The 22,712-nt window shown below is 40.6% G+C and overlaps 1 protein-coding gene across 1 annotated transcript; it reads right to left on the minus strand.

Annotated features, from left to right (window-relative positions):
- Window positions 1-20,984: 20,984 nt before the first annotated feature.
- On the minus strand, window positions 20,985-21,859 carry LOC110927935 (EG45-like domain containing protein). Its single transcript, XM_022171246.2, has 3 exons — window positions 21,735-21,859; window positions 21,333-21,615; window positions 20,985-21,229 (listed from the first exon to the last, which is right to left on the minus strand). Exons 1-3 carry the CDS (start codon window positions 21,838-21,840, stop codon window positions 21,223-21,225), a joined length of 396 nt encoding a protein of 131 aa, XP_022026938.1. The 5' UTR covers window positions 21,841-21,859; the 3' UTR covers window positions 20,985-21,222.
- Between the last annotated feature and the right edge of the window lie 853 nt (window positions 21,860-22,712).

Genomic DNA, 22,712 nt, shown 5'->3' on the forward strand with positions numbered 1-22,712 from the left:
CATGCTCTGGTTTCGACAAGACCAAATGGTTATCACCACACCTATAGTCCTATACGGGACCTATACTACACCTATAGGCCTATGTGGATGTTGTATCGTATCCTGTAGTATCGTATTGAATTGTATCTTATCATATAATGTATAATATAAGTCTTGTATAGGCCTATACAAGTGTTGTATAATATCCTATACTTATTATTTTTATAAAACTTTGCTAAAACGATTAATATTTTATAAAATGTCTGTAAAAAAATCCCTTATATACGCCCCGTGTGATTCATCTTAAGTTTGATGATTGTCTTATATGTTGTGTTGCAATGATGTTCGAGGATTGGCCTATACGTGGCATATATGGGACATGAGTCATATACGAGACCTATACGAGGGGTAGTATACGCTACGTATAGGCTTGTAGCCAGCGTATAGGAGCAGCCAAACGACATGAGTCAGACACTGAGCTTGATATAACCCTATACGCTCCGTATAAGCCTATACGAGGCATATACGAGGCAGAGGGTATGCAAATAGGTAGATGGAATGTATAGATAATTTGAGCCTTTAAAATTTGGGGCTACACTTATTGATATGAACGGAAACACACCAAAAAAAAAAAAAAATAATAATAATACATGTATTGGTCAGCTAACAAAAGCCATTTAATAAATAAGTCAGCAGGGATACGACCAAAATTAATATAACATGTGTCAAAGCATGTGTCAAAGCGAACACGAATCTAGTTAATAAGTAGGTTAACACGAACATGATTCATCGAATAGGTGGGTTAACCCGTCTTAAGGGTTTTAATAAAAGTTCATATTTAGATTTTCCGTGATTCATCTAAGTATTAAATTTTAAAAGTTAAATTAATTTATCATTTTAAACCATTTCATTAGCTCTTCATTTTCAACGATTTATTATATTAGTTCTAACTACCCCTTCTTCAATCTTTTCTCTTCACTTTTTCTAGTCTAGAGCTAAATATATAAAATTAAGTTTGTTAATAAAAAATGAGAATTAAAGATATAAAAACAATTAAAATGACACCAACTACAAAGGAAAAAGTTTCATTTGAGTCGCAATTAGTTAATTGTTTAAATTGTTACTAAGTCATTATGCATTACTCATTTACAAATGAACATCAACCGTGTCGACCTAAAACACGAAACGATTTTAGATGGGTTTGATACAATATAACCCGACACATATAAATTTATGGGTTGGGTTAGGATTGAAAAATTCAACCCACAATCTCGAAACCTATCAATTGATTGATGATCCAATATCATCGATCATGTATGGAATATGTGATAGTGTGGGCAACATATTGCAAAAGTGTAACAAAGATTAATTTTAGTAGTCCATAATACCAATGCATCTACAATAATATTTTCTAAAAATAAATTAAATATTTCTTTTACCCCAATATTTTCTAGATTTTTTTTTATTTCTTGGTTGTTTTTGAGATTGATAAGCGTTTATAGTAGGGTTTTGAAACATATTTGTTTCTAGGAGGGTAACTCATGCATAAAGTCCGAGTTATACTCAAAATAAACTTGGACTTCTTGCATTGGTTTGCTACCGTAGGTAGCGAACTATCTAGAAAGCAAACATGTTTCAAAACCCACCAAGAAACCGAATACTATTTGGAAATACAAAAAAGAATAAATTTCTTGCAGTTTTCAATATAATAATAACGATAATAATAATCAACAACAACAACAACAACAACAACAACAACAACAACAACAACAACAACAACAACAACAACAACAACAACAACAACAACAACAACAACAACAACAACAACAACAACAACAACAACAACAACAACAACAACAACAACAACAACAACAACAACAACAACAACAACAACAACAACAACAACAACAACAACAACAACAACAACAACAACAACAACAACAACAACAACAACAACAACAACAACAACAACAACAACAACAACAACAACAACAACAACAACAACAACAACAACAACAACAACAACAACAACAACAACAACAACAACAACAACAACAACAACAACAACAACAACAACAACAACAACAACAACAACAACAACAACAACAACAACAACAACAACAACAACAACAACAACAACAACAACAACAACAACAACAACAACAACAACACAACAACAACAACAACAACAACAACAACAACAACAACAACAACAACAACAACAACAACAACAACAACAACAACAACAACAACAACAACAACAACAACAACAACAACAACAACAACAACAACAACAACAACAACAACAACAACAACAACAACAACAACAACAACAACAACAACAACAACAACAACAACAACAACAACAACAACAACAACAACAACAACAACAACAACAACAACAACAACAACAACAACAACAACAACAACAACAACAACAACAACAACAACAACAACAACAACAACAACAACAACAACAACAACAACAACAACAACAACAACAACAACAACAACAACAACAACAACAACAACAACAACAACAACAACAACAACAACAACAACAACAACAACAACAACAACAACAACAACAACAACAACAACAACAACAACAACAACAACAACAACAACAACAACAACAACAACAACAACAACAACAACAATAATAATAATAATATATTTCTTTCCATTCCTTGAAGGAATGGAAAAAACACCTCTTTACCAAGTAATGAAAATTCTTTAATTGGAAGGAGTTACATTCTTTGTGGAATGTAAACATGTTTATTTTCATTTCATCATAATAATACATTCCATTTTGCCTTCAATTCCTTCATACCAAACAGTACCTTATTGATATGAACGGAAACACACGGCATAAAAAATACATGTATTTGCTAGCTAACAAAAGCCATTTAATAAACAAGTCACGACCTAGTTAATATATCATGTGTTAAAGCAAACACGACTTGGTTAATAAATAGGTTAATGCGAACATGATTCATCTAAATATCTAATAGGTGGGTTAACCCATTTTAAGGGGTTTAATAAAAGTTTATATTTAGATTTTTCATGATTCATCTAACTATAAAATTTTAAAAGTTAATTAAATTAATTTATCATTTTAAACTACTTCATTTACGCTTCATTTTCAACAATTTATTATATTAGTTCTAACTATCCATTCTCTAATCTTTTCCCATCACTTTTTCTAGTCTCGAGCTAAATATATAAAATTAAGTATGTTAATCTAAAATGAGTATTAAAGAGGTAAAAAACAATTAAAATGACACCAATTACAAAAGAAAAAGTTTCATTTGAGTCGCAGTAATTAGTTTTTTAAATTGTTATGAAGTTATTATGTATTACTCATTTATAAATTTACAAATGAACATCTAACGTGTTAACCTAAAAAACGAAACGATTTAGATAGGTTCGATATGATATGACCCGGCACATATAAATTTATCATACGATATGACCCGGTACATATATATTTATCGGTTGGGTTAGGATTGAAAAATTCAACCCACAATCCCGTAACCTATCAACATGACATGATTGACGCCCTAATATCGTCGATCATGTATGGAATATGTGATAGTGTGGGCACCATAATGCAAAAGTGTAAGAAAGATTAATTTCAGTAGTCCATAATACTAATACATCTACAAAAGTAAATAAAATTTTTCTTTTACCACAATATTTTAAAGATTTTTTTTTATTTCTAGGCCGTCTAGGATATTGATAAGCATTTATAGTAGGGTTTTGAAACATACTTACTTATTAGGAGGAGAACTTGTTGGAAGTTTGGTGTGAATGGAAAGTCTCAAGTGGTAAAACCACCTTGTCCCACATTGGTGTGGGAACAAAAGAAAAGGCAATTTATAAGGCAAAAGCTTCTCCAAGCAATTGTAGTCTTATGACATGTTTTACCACAAGTCCTACCCGCGCGTGCGCAGGGGGGGTGCAAAAAATTTGAGTTTCGGAGCTGGAATTTGGTTGAACTCGTGCGTGCCCGCACGTCCTGCGGACACGAATGCAGCTCCGAAAACCCGGGCCCGCGTGAGGCCAGTTTTTGCACAGACTCGTAACTGTTATTCTCGTTTTTAATTATGATCATTCTTTTCAGTTTCTAGACTGTTATGATTTCCTTTTAATGATCATTATGTTTCAGTTTTAAAACTGATACAATAATTGCAATAATGACCATTAGTCAGTCTGGTCCTTTAATATGCTGCAATGATGTTGAGAACACAGTTACAATTTTATGGCTATAAAACCGAACCTTTTCGTTCAGTTTAGATACACCGAAATCAACAGTCTCTTCTCTTTCTCTCTACAGCATTCTCCAGTTTTCTTTCAGGCAAGTGTTCAAGTCCGGCAGCGCTCGGTGCTGTTTCGAACCGGCGTACCCTGGGAACAGACGGCGAATCTGTTTAAGGGAATTGTGTCAAACACAAGCCCGGTTAAAACGTTTACTGTTTCTTTTATACTTCTAATTTTGCAACCTTTCTAACCACTGTTCTGATCAGTGGTTCTGTTTCATCTTGCCACTGCTTCAACCGACAGTGGTTGATCAGCGGTTAGACTGATCAGTGCTTAAACTGATCAGTAGTTAAGTTCATCAGTAGTTAGACAAACTGATCAGTAGTTTATCAAACTGATCAGTGGTTTCTAACAAGCAGTGGTTATTTTTCTAACAAACTTAAACAGATTTTATTTACTGATTACCAGTTTTCTTTCAGAATGGAATCTCAGCCGATGACTACTGCTGTTTCTGCTGTCATGACCAGTGCTGTTTCTGCGGTCATGACTTCCGCTGTTTCTGTCACTACCGGTCTGGTTGCACCACTGCCTAATGCAGTTTCGCATGCTGAAAAACCAGAGAAATTCAATGGTGTGAATTTCAAACAGTGGCAGCAAAAGATGTTCTTTTATCTGACCACGCTGAATCTGGCAAGGTTCTTGACTGAACCGAAACCCCATGTTGAGGAAGGGGAGATGGATGCTCAAACTGTGAGCGCGATGCATGCTTGGAATCATTCGGATTTCCTGTGCCGCAAGTTTATCTTGAATGGTTTGGTGGACACATTGTATAATGTGTATTGCAAAGCCAAGACTGCCAAAGAATTGTGGGAGTCTTTGGATCGCAAATACAAAACAGAAGATGCGGGCACTAAGAAATTCGTGGTGTCAAAGTTCTTGGACTTTAAAATGATAGACTCAAAAACTGTCATGAGCCAAGTCCAAGAATTGCAGGTTATCCTTCATGATATTCATGCGGAAGGAATGATGCTCAGCGAGACATTCCAAGTTGCTGCAATGATCGAAAAAATGCCACCAAGTTGGGTTGATTTCAAGAACTATCTCAAGCATAAGCGAAAGGAGATGACCATTGAAGATCTTGTTGTTCGTCTTCGGATTGAAGAAGATAACAAAGTGGCCCTAAAAAAGGTTGATGGTTCTGAAACTGTGAAGGCCAATCTTGTTGAACATGGGCAATCTTCAAAGGGAAAAAACAGTGGAAAGGGCGGAAAGAAAAGTCATGGGAAACGCTCCAACCTTGGTCCTAAGGGGGGAGTTGGGAAAAAGAAGTTCCTTGGAACTTGTTACAATTGTCAAAAGCAAGGCCACAAGGCTAGCGAATGCAAGCTTCCCAAGAAGAAGGAAAATGCTCAACAAGTGAACATGGTAGATGAAGTCGATAAGCTTGTTGCCATGGTCACGGACCTTTCGATTTTGGTCACGGAAGTGAACATGGTTGGGCAAAATAACAAGGATTGGTGGGTCGATACGGGGGCTACTCGACATGTGTGCTTTGACAAAAGCCTTTTCAACACCTTCAAGGAGGTGACTAATGGAGAAAAGGTTTTCATGGGAAATTCTGCCACGGCAGAAATAAAAGGCGAGGGTAACGTGGTTTTGAAGATGACTTCGGGAAAGGAACTCACTTTGTCCAATGTGTTGTATGTTCCCGAAATTCGTAAGAACCTTGTGTCGGGATGGCAGTTGAACAAGTTTGGGTTCAAAATGGTAATTGAGTCGGATAAGGTCGTGTTGACCAAAAATGGTGTTTATGTTGGTAAGGGCTATGCCCTCAATGGAATGTTTAAACTGAATGTAATTGTCGTGAATGCAATGAAAGAAAACACTACTAGTTCTACTTATTTGATTGAGTCTTCGAATTTATGGCATGGTAGACTAGGTCACGTAAATTATAATTCCATTCGTCGTTTAATCAAACTTGATTGCATACCAACATTCGATATCGACTCAATTAATAAATGTGAAACTTGCGTAGAAGCAAAACAAACGAAATCGTCATTCAAAAAGGTGGAACGATTCACCGAACCCCTCGAGATGATCCACACTGATGTGTGTGATCTAAAAGCAATTCCTACTCGTGGTGGGAACAAGTACTTCATCACGTTCATTGATGATAGTACAAGGTATTGCTATGTGTACTTACTTAAGAGTAAGGACGAGGCTATTGACAAGTTTATCTTGTTTAAAGCCGAAGTTGAGAATCAACTAAATCGGAAAATCAAAATTGTAAGGAGCGACCGAGGAGGTGAATATGTTTCACCTTTTATTGACGTATGTGCAAAAAGTGGAATCATCCACGAACTCACAGCTCCTTACTCCCCTCAATCAAATGGCATAGCGGAACGAAAAAATCGTACCTTGAAAGAAATGATGAATGCCATGATGATAAGCTCCGGTGTAAACCAAAACATGTGGGGGGAAGCAATCTTATCGGCAAATTATGTGTTGAACATGATACCCAATAAGAAAAAGGATGTAACGCCATACGAATTATGGACGGGAAAGAAAGCACCATATAAATCCTTGAAAGTGTGGGGGTGTCTAGCTAAGGTGGTGGTCACACCACCTAAGCGGCTACTAATAGGTCCCAAAACGGTGGATTGTGTATTTATAGGATACACCCGTCCTTATGGTCCTTATCGTTTTCTTGTGCATGATTCTAAAAATCCTGGAATATGCAAAGGCACCATAATTGAATCTAAGGATGCATCATGGTTTGAACATGTGTTCCCATGCTTAGATAAAAGTGAACCGAGTTCTTCTAGACCGGTTGAGGAAATTGTTCTCGAGGGAGAAGTTGAAAACGATGAACCACGAGAACAATCTAAGACCGAGGAAGTTGAAATCAGGAAAAGTAAACGACAAAGGACTGAAAAATCCTTTGGACCTGAGTTTCTTACCTATATGATAGAAGATGAACCTCAAACGTACCAACAAGCGGTACATTCCTCAGAAGGACCTCAGTGGAGGGAGGCAATCAAAAGTGAGATAGACTCTATCTTACAGAACCATACCTGGGAACTAGTGGACCTTCCTCAAGGATGTAAACCACTAGGATATCGATGGATCTTCAAGAAGAAGATGAAACCAGATGGAACCATCGATAAGTACAAAGCAAGGTTGGTGATCAAAGGATATAAACAACGAGAAGGTTTAGATTACTTTGATACATATTCGCCAGTTACGCGAATAACATCCATCAGGTTGGTGCTTGCCATTGCCGCCATTAGAAATTTGGAAGTTCACCAAATGGATGTGAAAACAGCTTTCTTGAATGGGATTCCCAAGGAAGAAATCTACATGGAGCAACCTGAAGGCTTCACAGCTATTGGGCAAGAAAAGAAAGTGTGTAAACTTGTGAAATCCTTGTATGGATTGAAACAAGCTCCAAAACAATGGCATCAAAAGTTTGATCATGTCATGCTTGATGCTGGGTTCAAAATCAATGAATGTGACAAGTGTGTGTATGTGAAGGACACATCTGATGGATATGTCATTTTGTGTCTATATGTAGATGATATGCTCATTGCTGGAAGCGATGCAAAATCATAAAATCTACAAAGAACATGCTAAAAGCAAGATTTGATGTGACACTCTGGGTTTTTCCGAACGAACACCTTGTAATATTTTGTGTATATGTAAATATTATTAAATGGAAACGTGACTTTTACTTGATATGTGTTGTATGTATGTAGTATATATATATATGAGAGCCGCGATCACGACCCGAGACCATGACTCGCAACCATCCGGTTGCGAGTGGGCCACTCGGTCTCGAGTGGGCCCTTGGGCCGTAACCGGCTTGGGCCGAAATCCCCTAAGCTTATGTTGGAACCTTGTATATAAACCCAACCTCCCCCTCATTCTTCATTCTTTAGTTACCGCACTTCTCCTATTCTCTCTCAACTAGAAACCCCAAACCAACAACATTCCATCTCTTCTAAATCTCGGTTCAAGCAAGGATCTCGGACAAGAACTCGGTCAAGATCATCACTCGGACACTCCATCTTCTCGATTCCTTTCTCTTTGTTTTCGGCTCATTCTTCTTCCTCACAACCGGTTAGTGTTGTTATTATGTGCATGAGATTTATTTATGTTTATGAAACTAGAAATGCTTGATTAGTAGCATTATGCATGATTTTAGGATGATTGTGAAGTTTGACTATGTGTAAACTTTTATGTGTAAAATACTTGTAACATGTTCAAAATGACTAGTTGTATGTTCAAACTAAATGGTAGATAATTTGGAGATGAATATGGATTCTTATGACCAAACATGTTCTTGTATGGAAAATGTTATTTGAAGAGGATGAACCTAGGATGGTGTATAGTTCATGAACTAGTTGGTGTGTGTTTCCTTGTTCTTGCATATTGATCTTGTTAAAATATGTGTGATTTTGGTTCATAAATGTATGGTATGTTTGAATATGAAAACCCTAGAATGATGAACTTGTGATGAACTAGTTGAATATGACTTGAAGATGTAAAAATGGCAAAGTTTGATCTAAGTTTACTAATATTCAGATTAGGCAAAGTGTTAGTAGAAACCTTATTGGTTGTTTCCTAATCTGGGTCTGAATTCTTGGTACAAATTGGACTGATGGTTCTGCATCATCACGTGTGCATGAAAGTGACAGCTTCCGACTCGCAACCACGGCATTACGACTCGAGACCACGCCGTTGCGACTCGCAACCAAAGCGTGACAACTCGAAACCACACGATTGCGACTCGAGACTACGACGGTTGCGACTCGCAACCACAACGTGACAACTCGAGACCACGGTTGCGACTCGCAACCATAACGTGACAAGCCGAGACCACCTGGTTGCGACTCGAGACCAGCTGGTTGCGACTGGGCTGTCCACTTTGGTTATTGGGCCATTATGTGTTATGGGCTATCTGTTGACTGGGTTATGTGTTGCTGTTGACTGCTTAAATGTTTAGGCCGGCCCAATAACCCCATGACTGTTTACTTGTATGCATGTTACGTACCTGTATGTGTTTTACGTGAATGCTTGTACACCGAATCTGACCTATACCGGTAACCATGTTAGGACGTGGTGACCAGCGTGTTTGACCAAGTAACCTAAACCTACCGAGCAACCCAAGGTGAGTTCACAACTTAAAAGCATGCGTCCCGGTGGTTTGGGACACGAGACTAAAACAACCCTATCCCCTTGTAAAGGGGATACCATTTACATACCTTCCCTAGTTATTGGGAACAAAACTTACTTTTCCTTCCCTGGTATTGGGAAACCTTTTAGTTAATTACTGTTTATACGGAATGCAACCAAACGGCACTAAACGAAACTCTATCACTCAAGTCCCTACTACAAATACCGATTAGTCGCCGGGGCCAGGCGAACGGGTTATTAGTTGATAGCGTTATTTAGGTGTTTACCAGCCTCACACCGTGCCCTGGTTTGGGATCGGTCGTGAACTAATGTACTCAGGCATCCGTCAATGATGATAGAACATTGACATCGGGGCATCCTGCGGAAACGCAACGGTTACCTAGTGTTCGGTATTGGAAAAACAGTTTAGTCGCTAACTTTTGGGGTAGCTCCCCATGGCATGTATAAACGGATAAATTAACCGGTGAAACAAGTTTTTGGTAATTAAAATTGGACAACTAGTGAACTCACTCAGCATTATTGTTGACCCCTTACTGCATGCTTTGCAGGTAACCCGTGACGAAGGAGCTTGCTGCTTGGGAACGTGTAGTGTCTGTTCACCCTCGTGTTGGGTGTTACCTTATTTTGAACTATGAACTTTGTTTAAACTACCTTACTTATGCTTCCGCTACTTATTAACTGTTTGAACTTGAAACCTTAAACTCTGAGCTTGATATTTGCTAATCTTATGGTTAGTAAGTATTACTTTTGTTATCAACTTAACTATTCAGTATAATTGGTGGCTGGATCCTGGTCAGTCACGCCCTCGAAGCGGGTGTTATCCGCAGGTGGATTTTGGGGGTGTGACAGATTGGTATCAGAGCCATTGGTTATAGTGAACTTGGTTTTAAAAAGGGGAAAATCTTTTTGGAGAAAACCAGACTATAACCCGTGACTCGTAACGACACTACACTCCAAGTGCAAGGCTCGACACATTTGACCTCATAGCTCGGACCAGTGTTTACTTGTTTGCTTTATGTTTCCTGATTTGCTATACGTACTAGTATGCCTAAATCAGATAGATACACCTCTCTCTTCTATCTCATTCTCGCTACACTACGACATCACACTCATACTGTGTTTTCTGGTTATGAAGACAATGAGTGGACGTGGAAGGGGAAACATCAACATGACTCAGGCTCAGTTCACTAACCTACTCAACACAGTGGCTGCAGCTTTCGCAGCTCACCCTATAGGTCAGCATGCACCTGCGCAACCACCAGTGTGTACTTTCAAAACTTTCATGGATTGCAAGCCTCTCCCTTTCAACGGCACTGAGGGTGCCATAGGTCTTCTGCATTGGATTGAGAAAATTGAAGCTGTTTTTGCTGTTTGCGAATGTCCCCCTGCAAATTGGGTGAAATTTGCTACTGCTACGCCTGAAGGAAGCGCACTTTCTTGGTGGAAGGCGCAGATTCAGATGTTTGGATTGGAAACTGCAAATGCTACTGCGTGGGAGGATTTCAAGGACATGATTAGGGAGGAATACTGTCACCGGGATGATATCCACAAGCTTGAGAATGAGTACTATGAGCTCAAGATGGTTGGGTCGGAAATTGAAACTTACACCAAACTGTCTAATGACTATGCTGCTCTTTGCCCAAACATGTCTCGACCTATGTATCGAAGAATCGAACTGTACATCAAGGGTTTGGCTCCAGAAATTCGAAGCCATGTAACTTCAGCCAACCACACTACCATTCAGCCGATTGTTCGACTTGCTCACAAACTTACTGATCAGGCCGTAGAAGAGGGCCGGTTGCCCAAAAGGATCAGTGCTACTGTCGGAACTTCTAGTGACAACAAGCGTAAGTGGGAAGGAAATCAAAGCAAGGATGCTAACCCCACTCAGGCCCCAGCACAGCAAAGGAAAACTGAAAACAACAAAGGCACTCAGCAACAGGGTGGCTACCGGGGAAGCTACCCTAAGTGCAACAAGTGTAACAGGCACCACAATGGGGCATGTAACAAGGGCCAGTGTCAGCGATGCCACAAGATGGGGCACGAAGCCAAGGATTGTAGAAGTCAGCTCCCAGCAAGACAAAATCAGCAACAACCCCAACAGCAACAGCAGCAAGGAAACGACCGAGCATGTTTTAAATGTGGGGCAACAGGGCACTTTAAGAAGGATTGCCCTGAACTGAATCAGAATCGCAACAACAATCAGGGAGCTGGAAACAACAATCAGAACAACAATGCTGGGAATGGTGCTAGAGGAAGGGCTTTTGTGATTGGAGCTGGAGAAGCAAGGAATGACCCCAATGTCGTGGCGGGTAAGTTCCTACTCGATGATCGTTATGTTTCTGTGTTATTTGATTCCGGTGCCGATGCTAGTTATGTATCCCTACGTATTAGTAAGAAGCTTAAGCGTCCGCTTTCGTTACTAAGTTCTCCTCACATCGTCGAGTTAGCTAATGGTAGAAATATCGAGGCCTCACATGTTGTCAAGGGTTGCAAACTAGAGTTGTCTGGTCAGACATTTAGTATCGACCTTTTCCCTGTTACTCTTGGAAGCTTCGACGTCGTTATTGGTATGGATTGGTTATCCAAGCATCGCGCTGAGATCCTCTGTCAAGAGAAAGTAGTTCGTATCCCCCGTCGTTCTGGCAAACCCCTCATTGTACAAGGTGGCAAAGGTGGAGAAATCTCCGGCGTTATCTCTTTCTTGAAGGCCCAGAAGTGTTTACGAAAGGGGCACACCGCTATCCTAGCACTTGTCACCAACACGCAGGAAAAGGAAGAGAGGATTGAAGACTTTCCAGTAGTGCGTGACTACCCCGAGGTATTTCCTGAGGAATTACCTGGACTCCCTCCCCATCGTCAAGTCGAATTCCAAATCGAGCTAGCTCCCGGAGCAGCGCCTATAGCTCGTGCGCCTTATCGACTAGCCCCGCAGAATTGAAGGAACTCTCGACGCAACTACAAGAACTATTGGATAAAGGATTTATCCGTCCTAGTTCATCGCCCTGGGGAGCACCGGTACTCTTTGTTAAAAAGAAGGATGGCACGTTCCGAATGTGCATTGACTATCGTGAGTTGAACAAGGTTACCATCAAGAATCGTTACCCTCTCCCTCGAATCGACGACCTATTCGATCAGTTGCAAGGATCGAGCTACTATTCCAAGATTGACCTGCGATCAGGCTACCATCAGTTAAGGGTCCGTAATGAAGATATTTCCAAGACTGCATTCAGAACTCGTTACGGTCATTATGAATTCCTCGTTATGCCCTTTGGAATGACCAACGCGCCTGCGGTATTCATGGATCTCATGAACCGAGTGTGCAAACCCTACCTCGACAAATTTGTGATCGTGTTTATAGACGACATCTTGATCTACTCGAAAAGTCAGGAAGAGCATGAACAGCACCTACGCCTTATCCTCGAACTCCTTCGCAATGAACAACTGTATGCCAAGTTCTCGAAATGCGACTTCTGGCTTCGAGAAGTCCATTTCCTTGGGCACGTGGTTAACAAGGATGGAATTCACGTCGACCCTGCAAAGATCGACTCTATAAAGAATTGGCCTACCCCTAAGACTCCGACTGAAGTCCGCCAATTCTTGGGATTGGCGGGATACTATCGAAGATTTATCATGGGATTTTCAAAGATCGCTCAACCTCTCACGGCTCTTACTCAGAAGGGTATGGTTTATAAATGGGGTGAAGCTCAGGAAACCGCGTTTCAGAAACTAAAGGATAACCTCTGCAGTGCTCCTATTCTCTCGTTACCTGAAGGAACGGACGACTTTGTGGTTTACTGCGATGCGTCTATTCATGGGCTCGGTTGCGTGTTGATGCAACGCGAGAAAGTTATTGCCTATGCATCTCGACAACTCAAGACACACGAAAGGAACTACACAACACACGACTTGGAACTAGGAGCGGTGATATTTGCGCTTAAGATATGGAGACATTACCTGTACGGTACCAAGTGCACCATTTACACCGATCACAGGAGTCTCGAGCATATCTTCAAGCAAAAGGAATTAAACATGCGACAACGCCGATGGGTCGAACTTCTGAATGATTATGAATGCGCCATCAAGTATCATCCGGGCAAGGCCAATGTTGTGGCAGACGCCCTCAGCCGAAAAGACACTATACCAAAGCGCGTGCGAGCATTACAACTTACCATCCAGTCTAGTCTCCCTACCCAGATTCGAAATGCTCAGATTGAAGCTCTGAGACCGGAAAACATCAGGGCTGAGTCCCTGCGAGGATCGAGGCAGCAACTAGAACAGAAAGAAGACGGCGCCTACTATGTGGCAGGGCGCATTTGGGTCCCACTTTACGGAGATCTACGAGAGCTTGTGATGGACGAAGCCCATAAGTCCCGTTATTCAGTACATCCTGGTTCAGATAAGATGTACCACGACTTAAGAACCACATACTGGTGGCCTGGCATGAAAGCCCACATAGCAGCCTATGTTGGCAAATGTTTGACCTGCGCCAGAGTCAAGATCGAGTATCAGAAACCAGCAGGCCTACTACAGCAACCGGAAATCCCGAAGTGGAAATGGGAGCAAATTTCCATGGATTTTGTTACAGGGCTACCTAGATCCCAACGCGGGAATGATACTATTTGGGTGATAGTAGATCGATTGACTAAGTCTGCACACTTTCTGGCCATCAAGGAAACAGACAAGTTTTCTACCTTAGCAGAAATCTATTTAAAAGAAGTAGTCTCCGGGCACGGGGTGCCAACTTCTATTATTTCCGACCGAGACGCTCGTTTTACTTCCGAATTGTGGCAAGCTATGCACAAATCCTTTGGCTCACGTTTGGACATGAGCACCGCTTATCACCCGCAAACGGATGGGCAGTCTGAACGCACCATCCAAACCCTGGAAGACATGCTTAGAGCATGTGTGATCGATTTTGGCAAGAACTGGGAGAAGCATCTACCGCTGGTGGAATTCTCCTACAACAACAGCTACCACACTAGCATTCAGGCGGCACCTTTTGAGGCATTGTACGGTCGTAAATGCCGATCACCTCTTTGCTGGGCGGAAGTAGGTGACAGTCGACTCACAGGCCCAGAACTAGTGGTAGATACAACGGAAAAGATTTCCCAGATCAGGCAACGCATGGCGGCAGCTCGTGACCGTCAGAAAAGCTACGCTGACAAGCGTAGGAAACCGTTAGAATTCCAGGTCGGGGACCGGGTTCTACTTAAAGTCTCACCCTGGAAGGGTGTGGTTCGTTTTGGTAAACGAGGCAAGCTGAATCCACGATATGTTGGACCATTCGAAATTACCGAGAAAATCGGTAAGGTTGCTTATAGATTGAACCTGCCTGCAGAGCTGAGCGCGGTACACAACGTATTTCACGTATCTAACCTGAAGAAGTGTTTGTCGGATGAAACACTTGTGATTCCTTTTAAGGAACTGACGATTGATGAACAGCTACACTTTACTGAGGAACCGATTGAGATCACGGATCGAGAGATCAAAACCCTCAAACGTAGCCAGATACCCCTTGTGCGAGTTCGTTGGAACTCACGACGCGGCCCAGAGTTTACCTGGGAGCGGGAAGACCAGATGAAGTCCAAGTACCCCCAGTTGTTCCCAAACGAAAACCCCAGCACTGAAGCTACAACCGAATTTCGGGACGAAATTCCAAACTAACGGGGGGATGATGTGACACCCCGTTGAAACACGCTAGCTTGGCAGTGGCTGCCTTAACTTTCGGGACGAAAGTTCTTAAAACTTGGGGATAATGTGACACTCTGGGTTTTTCCGAACGAACACCTTGTAATATTTTGTGTATATGTAAATATTATTAAATGGAAACGTGACTTTTACTTGATATGTGTTGTATGTATGTAGTATATATATATATGAGAGCCGAGATCACGACCCGAGACCATGACTCGCAACCACCCGGTTGCGAGTGGGCCACTCGGTCTCGAGTGGGCCCTTGGGCCGTAACCGGCTTGGGCCGAAATCCCCTAAGCTTATGTTGGAATCTTGTATATAAACCCAACCTCCCCCTCATTCTTCATTCTTTAGTTACCACACTTCTCCTATTCTCTCTCAACTAGAAACCCCAAACCAACAACATTCCATCTCTTCCAAATCTCGGTTCAAGCAAGGATCCCGGACAAGAACTCGGTCAAGATCATCACTCGGACACTCCATCTTCTCGATTCCTTTCTCTTTGTTTTCGGCTCATTCTTCTTCCTCACAACCGGTTAGTGTTGTTATTATGTGCATGAGATTTATTTATGTTTATGAAACTAGAAATGCTTGATTAGTAGCATTATGCATGATTTTAGGATGATTGTGAAGTTTGACTATGTGTAAACTTTTATGTGTAAAATACTTGTAACATGTTCAAAATGACTAGTTGTATGTTCAAACTAAATGGTAGATAATTTGGAGATGAATATGGATTCTTATGACCAAACATGTTCTTGTATGGAAAATGTTATTTGAAGAGGATGAACCTAGGATGGTGTATAGTTCATGAACTAGTTGGTGTGTGTTTCCTTGTTCTTGCATATTGATCTTGTTAAAATATGTGTGATTTTGGTTCATAAATGTATGGTATGTTTGAATATGAAAACCCTAGAATGATGAACTTGTGATGAACTAGTTGAATATGACTTGAAGATGTAAAAATGGCAAAGTTTGATCTAAGTTTACTAATATTCAGATTAGGCAAAGTGTTAGTAGAAACCTTATTGGTTGTTTCCTAATCTGGGTCTGAATTCTTGGTACAAATTGGACTGATGGTTCTGCATCATCACGTGTGCATGAAAGTGACAGCTTCCGACTCGCAACCACGGCATTACGACTCGAGACCACGCCGTTGCGACTCGCAACCAAAGCGTGACAACTCGAAACCACACGATTGCGACTCGAGACTACGACGGTTGCGACTCGCAACCACAACGTGACAACTCGAGACCACGGTTGCGACTCGCAACCATAACGTGACAAGCCGAGACCACCTGGTTGCGACTCGAGACCAGCTGGTTGCGACTGGGCTGTCCACTTTGGTTATTGGGCCATTATGTGTTATGGGCTATCTGTTGACTGGGTTATGTGTTGCTGTTGACTGCTTAAATGTTTAGGCCGGCCCAATAACCCCATGACTGTTTACTTGTATGCATGTTACGTACCTGTATGTGTTTTACGTGAATGCTTGTACACCGAATCTGACCTATACCGGTAACCATGTTAGGACGTGGTGACCAGCGTGTTTGACCAAGTAACCTAAACCTACCGAGCAACCCAAGGTGAGTTCACAACTTAAAAGCATGCGTCCCGGTGGTTTGGGACACGAGACTAAAACAACCCTATCCCCTTGTAAAGGGGATACCATTTACATACCTTCCCTAGTTATTGGGAACAAAACTTACTTTTCCTTCCCTGGTATTGGGAAACCTTTTAGTTAATTACTGTTTATACGGAATGCAACCAAACGGCACTAAACGAAACTCTATCACTCAAGTCCCTACTACAAATACCGATTAGTCGCCGGGGCCAGGCGAACGGGTTATTAGTTGATAGCGCTATTTAGGTGTTTACCAGCCTCACACCGTGCCCTGGTTTGGGATCGGTCGTGAACTAATGTACTCAGGCATCCGTCAATGATGATAGAACATTGACATCGGGGCATCCTGCGGAAACGCAACGGTTACCTAGTGTTCGGTATTGGAAAAACAGTTTAGTCGCTAACTTTTGGGGTAGCTCCCCATGGCATGTATAAACGGATAAATTAACCGGTGAAACAAGTTTTTGGTAATTAAAATTGGACAACTAGTGAACTCACTCAGCATTATTGTTGACCCCTTACTGCATGCTTTGCAGGTAACCCGTGACGAAGGAGCTTGCTGCTTGGGAACGTGTAGTGTCTGTTCACCCTCGTGTTGGGTGTTACCTTATTTTGAACTATGAACTTTGTTTAAACTACCTTACTTATGCTTCCGCTACTTATTAACTGTTTGAACTTGAAACCTTAAACTCTGAGCTTGATATTTACTAATCTTATGGTTAGTAAGTATTACTTTTGTTATCAACTTAACTATTCAGTATAATTGGTGGCTGGATCCTGGTCAGTCACGCCCTCGAAGCGGGTGTTATCCGCAGGTGGATTTTGGGGGTGTGACATTTGACATGAAAGACATGGGTCTGGCGGATGTGATTTTGGGGGTCAAAATCACGCGAACCCAAAATGGACTTGTTTTAAGTCAATCCCACTATGTGGACAAAATTCTTGAGAAGTTCAATGCAAATGACTCTAATGAAGCTAGAACTCCACTTGACACAAGTCAACATCTAGCCAAGAATAGAGGTGAACCCGTAAACCAGTTGGAATACTCAAGAATTATTGGTAGCTTGATGTATCTTATGAGTTGTACTCGACCAGACATAGCATTTGCTGTGAGCAAGCTAAGTAGATACACAAGCAACCCGAGTTCAATGCATTGGAACTGTATCACTCGGTTGCTTCGTTACTTAAGATACACTCGAGAATACGGGTTGCATTATAACAGATATCCAGCAGTTATAGAAGGACACTGTGATGCAAATTGGATATCTGACACGAATGATTCCAGAGCAACAAGTGGGTATGTATTCACACTTGGAGGTGCAGCGATATCGTGGAAATCATCAAAACAAACGGTTATTGCTAGATCCACGATGGAATCTGAGTTCATCGCTTTAGATAAAGCAGGTGAAGAGGCAGAATGGCTACGTCAATTTGTTGAGGATATACCAAGATGGCCTAAGCCGGCAACGGCCATTTGTATACATTGTGATAGCCAATCGGCACTTGGCAGAGCTCGTAGCACAATGTATAATGGTAGGAACAGACATATCAGACGTAGACATAATACGATACGACAACTAATCTCTACAGGAATTATCACTGTTGACTACGTGAGGTCAAAGGATAATATTGCGGATCCGCTGACAAAAGGCCTAAGTAGAGAGTTAGTACAGAAGTCGTCCATGGGAATGGGACTGAAGCCCTTGGAAAATGAAGTTCATATGATGGAAACCTAACTCAATAGACTGGAGATCCCAAGAGTTGAGTTCAATAGGAAAACCTAATTGTATGAATAAGTAAGGTCACTGTGGGGGGATAACCCTACGTTTTAATAAGGTAGTTTATTATAAAGATTTATAAACTTCCTAGTCCATTCCTAAAAGTGACAAGTGTGAGGCTAAGCCTATGGCTTTTAATGATTCGACTAAGATAACCATACATGGTGAATCACCTATGTGAGAGAGAAGTGGGGTCGCTTTGAAGGGTGTTGTTGGGGCACAATACCTAATGGCTCTCGCAGAACCAGGCTCATGTTCATGACCATAACGAACATAACTATGAGGACTTGACTTTGTCAGGGAGAGTCTTGTGTGAAGTGCATTGTCGTCTACACAAACGGCAGACGAGTTCAAAGACATCGAGTTCTACTCAGAGCTAGTGGGCTAAGTGCATTTCATGAGTGAAGGTTCAAAGGGTAACACCTACCTATCGTATGCAAAACTCAACTGCTGAAATCAAATTGGAATAATGTTGTTTCTGAGATCGACCTCCATTCATGTGGGGGATTGTTGGAAGTTTGGTGTGAATGGAAAGTCTCAAGTGGTAAAACCACCTTGTCCCACATTGGTGTGGGAACAAAAGAAAAGGCAATTTATAAGGCAAAAGCTTCTCCAAGCAATTGTAGTCTTATGACATGTTTTACCACAAGTCCTACCCGCGCGTGCGCAGGGGGGGTGCAAAAAATTTGAGTTTCGGAGCTGGAATTTGGTTGAACTCGTGCGTGCCCGCACGTCCTGCGGACACGAATGCAGCTCCGAAAACCCGGGCCCGCGTGAGGCCAGTTTTTGCACAGACTCGTAACTGTTATTCTCGTTTTTAATTATGATCATTCTTTTCAGTTTCTAGACTGTTATGATTTCCTTTTAATGATCATTATGTTTCAGTTTTAAAACTGATACAATAATTGCAATAATGACCATTAGTCAGTCTGGTCCTTTAATATGCTGCAATGATGTTGAGAACACAGTTACAATTTTATGGCTATAAAACCGAACCTTTTCGTTCAGTTTAGATACACCGAAATCAATAGTCTCTTCTCTTTCTCTCTACAGCATTCTCCAGTTTTCTTTCAGGCAAGTGTTCAAGTCCGGCAGCGCTCGGTGCTGTTTCGAACCGGCGTACCCTGGGAACAGACGGCGAATCTGTTTAAGGGAATTGTGTCAAACACAAGCCCGGTTAAAACGTTTACTGTTTCTTTTATACTTCTAATTTTGCAACCTTTCTAACCACTGTTCTGATCAGTGGTTCTGTTTCATCTTGCCACTGCTTCAACCGACAGTGGTTGATCAGCGGTTACGCTGATCGGTGCTTAAACTGATCAGTAGTTAAGTTCATCAGTAGTTAGACAAACTGATCAGTAGTTTATCAAACTGATCAGTGGTTTCTAACAAGCAGTGGTTATTTTTCTAACAGAACTCAAGCATAAAGTCCGAGTTATACTCAAAATAGACTTGGACTTCTTGCATTGTAGCGAACTGTCTAGAAACCAAACATATTTTAGAAACCAAACATGTTTCAAAACCCACCAAGAAACCAAAGACTCTTCGGAAATACAAAAAAGAATTCATTTCTTGCAGTTTTCAGAATGGAGGAACAAATTGCGTTAACTGATTTCATTGTTTGTATCTCTTTTGATTGGCTTGCAGTTTATTTGTTTCCTTTCTTGCTAACGACGCATACAAATTAATAAAAATATTGCTTCTCTTTGGCTCTTTATAGAATATCTTTGTTAACCACAATGTACCCAGTTGCCGTATGTTTGCTTTGAGGTTTTATTCCAATAATCAACTTGATATGAGATGCACTGATCTACTATAAATAACCATCACTTTCACTCAAAATATCATACGCTTTAGTACTCTCTAAGCATTTACTATTTTTCCAAACTTTTAATACAGATACAACTTTAATTCAGAAAGGGTTGGCGGCGCAGCTTGTTGCCCGTCTACCTTCTGTTTTGATGTAACTTAACAAGTTTTCTCGTTATATTAATCAAATTAATACTTGCATTCTCGTAGTTATGAGCCTTTTAAGTTTCGGGTCGTCTGAAAGTGGGATTGGAACCATCAATGACCCTCCACAATATTGGTATGGGCTCGGACATACGTACGTTTACAAGATTTTTGTATGATTTTGAAGTTGTTTAGGACCTTAATATGAGGTGAATCCGGATAGCGGTGACCTGATCCGGTAAAAGAATTTTAACCTTCCAATATGCATTAATCCGGTAAATTAATAATTTCTCATATCTACAAATGAAAAGAATTTGACATTTTTACAATAAAGTGACCGATCCAACGGGAAATACTTTTACGTTGAGTTGATAGACATTAGAGTAACAAAATCCTGGGTCCACCTCTGATCGTGTAGCATCAGTTGACCATGAACTATATTTAAAGTTATAGTTATTACCCATTTAGATGTCACAATTTTATGTTTCCATGAGTTTGTCATACACTTTGGAGGGCAAGTTTTATTCATTTGTACAAACATGAACAACTTGGATTCATGACATGCCAATTAAGTCGAAAGAAAGAGATAAAAATCAAACAAACTGGAAATCAAAAGCTTGATATTATTAGAAATGCGAGTCCCGCCGCATCTCGATCCAGTAGAGTTACTATTAAATGTCTTGTTCCTGCAGACATGTATTGTGAATCAAAATGCTGCAGCTTCCATCATCTTTACACCCTACACAATGAGAACAAACATGTTGTTGTGAAACTAACATCCAGCGACTCGCCAATAAAAAGTATCAAAACAAAACTTGAAGAACACGTATTGAATTGCGTACTGTTGGTATGAGATTTTGACTCCTCCAGCGCTTGGGTCAGCAATGGTAGAAAAGGCTTCGTGTGACAAGTCAAGGTTGCCCTTGCAACCAGGAGGCGGGCAGAAATCAGTGATCATTACGGTCACTGTGGGGGTGCTCGTACAAGGGTGTGGCACGCCTTGGTTGAGTGCACCTGTGCATGTCACCTGGAAATATTTCCCACAAACAGCTCCACCTTGCCATAAATCTTGGTTCGCAGCCGCTATCATTACTCCTTGATCTTGGTACCCATAACAAGCTGACGCTGTAATTACAATATAACGAAACATGTTACAAATTATGATCACTTAATATATAAGAGGATGATATGTTCTATAATATTCTATACATGTGTGTGCACGTGTAGTAGTGTATATGAATTACGTAAGTATGGAGGGTCATTGATCGTTCCAACCCCAGTCTCAGACGATCCAAGACTTAAAAGGCTCATAACTATGAGAATGCTAGAGTAAATTCTTATGGATGCCATTGAAGTTGCAATGGAAATAAGTAAATGGGCGGTTGAGGTGGATCGAGTTTTAGAGATGAGTTAAGCTTGTGAAATTTTGAGTGAAAGAGATAGTTATTTATACTCTACGTTTGTATTGAGTGGTGCATATGAAGTTAAATGCTGGAATAAAATCACAAAAAAACACACATACAGCATTGTGGTTTACAAAGATATTCTTTATGTAGCAAAAGAGAAGGAACATTTAATAATTTGTATGTTTGTCGTGGCTGGAAAAGATGAAAACTTTAGATTTAGGCAGCATACGACAACCGCTTACTTTGTGATTCACAAAGATATTATTGTCTTTCTAAGTATTATTACTGCATCCACCCTTAGACTATGTGTTTCATTTGTGGTATGAAATGTGAAATTAAAGTGTGTCACGAAAATAATAGGGTTTACATATGTTATACAAAGTAATGCATGTTGTGATGGTGTGAAATGTGGGAGAGTAAAAAAAATAAAAGAAAGAGAATGTGTCGTTTATTTGAATGCAATTAGCATATAACACCGCGCATTTTTCTCCCCCTGCCCTTGAGCCCATGGAAGTTTCCACGCCTCCTTTTGCACCCACATGTGGCGGTGTTCGTGCCCGTGACCCTTCCAACGTGGCACCGTTTAGCGCCCTACAACACAAAACCATAAAAACGAAAGAAGTTAGTTTTGTGTCTAACTTTTTTTCAATTTTCATAGGTAAGTATATTACAACTGCTAGATGTATCCTGACCACACTATTTTTATTTAATGTACCCCCTTCTACGTCACATAAGTGATTTCATCTTTTCATATCACTTATGCATCTTTAATACACTGTTTTTAATATTAAATAATTTACCCACATACTTTTTAGC

Source organism: Helianthus annuus, chromosome 3 (assembly GCF_002127325.2).
Source record: "Helianthus annuus cultivar XRQ/B chromosome 3, HanXRQr2.0-SUNRISE, whole genome shotgun sequence".
Lineage (NCBI taxonomy): Eukaryota > Viridiplantae > Streptophyta > Magnoliopsida > Asterales > Asteraceae > Helianthus > Helianthus annuus.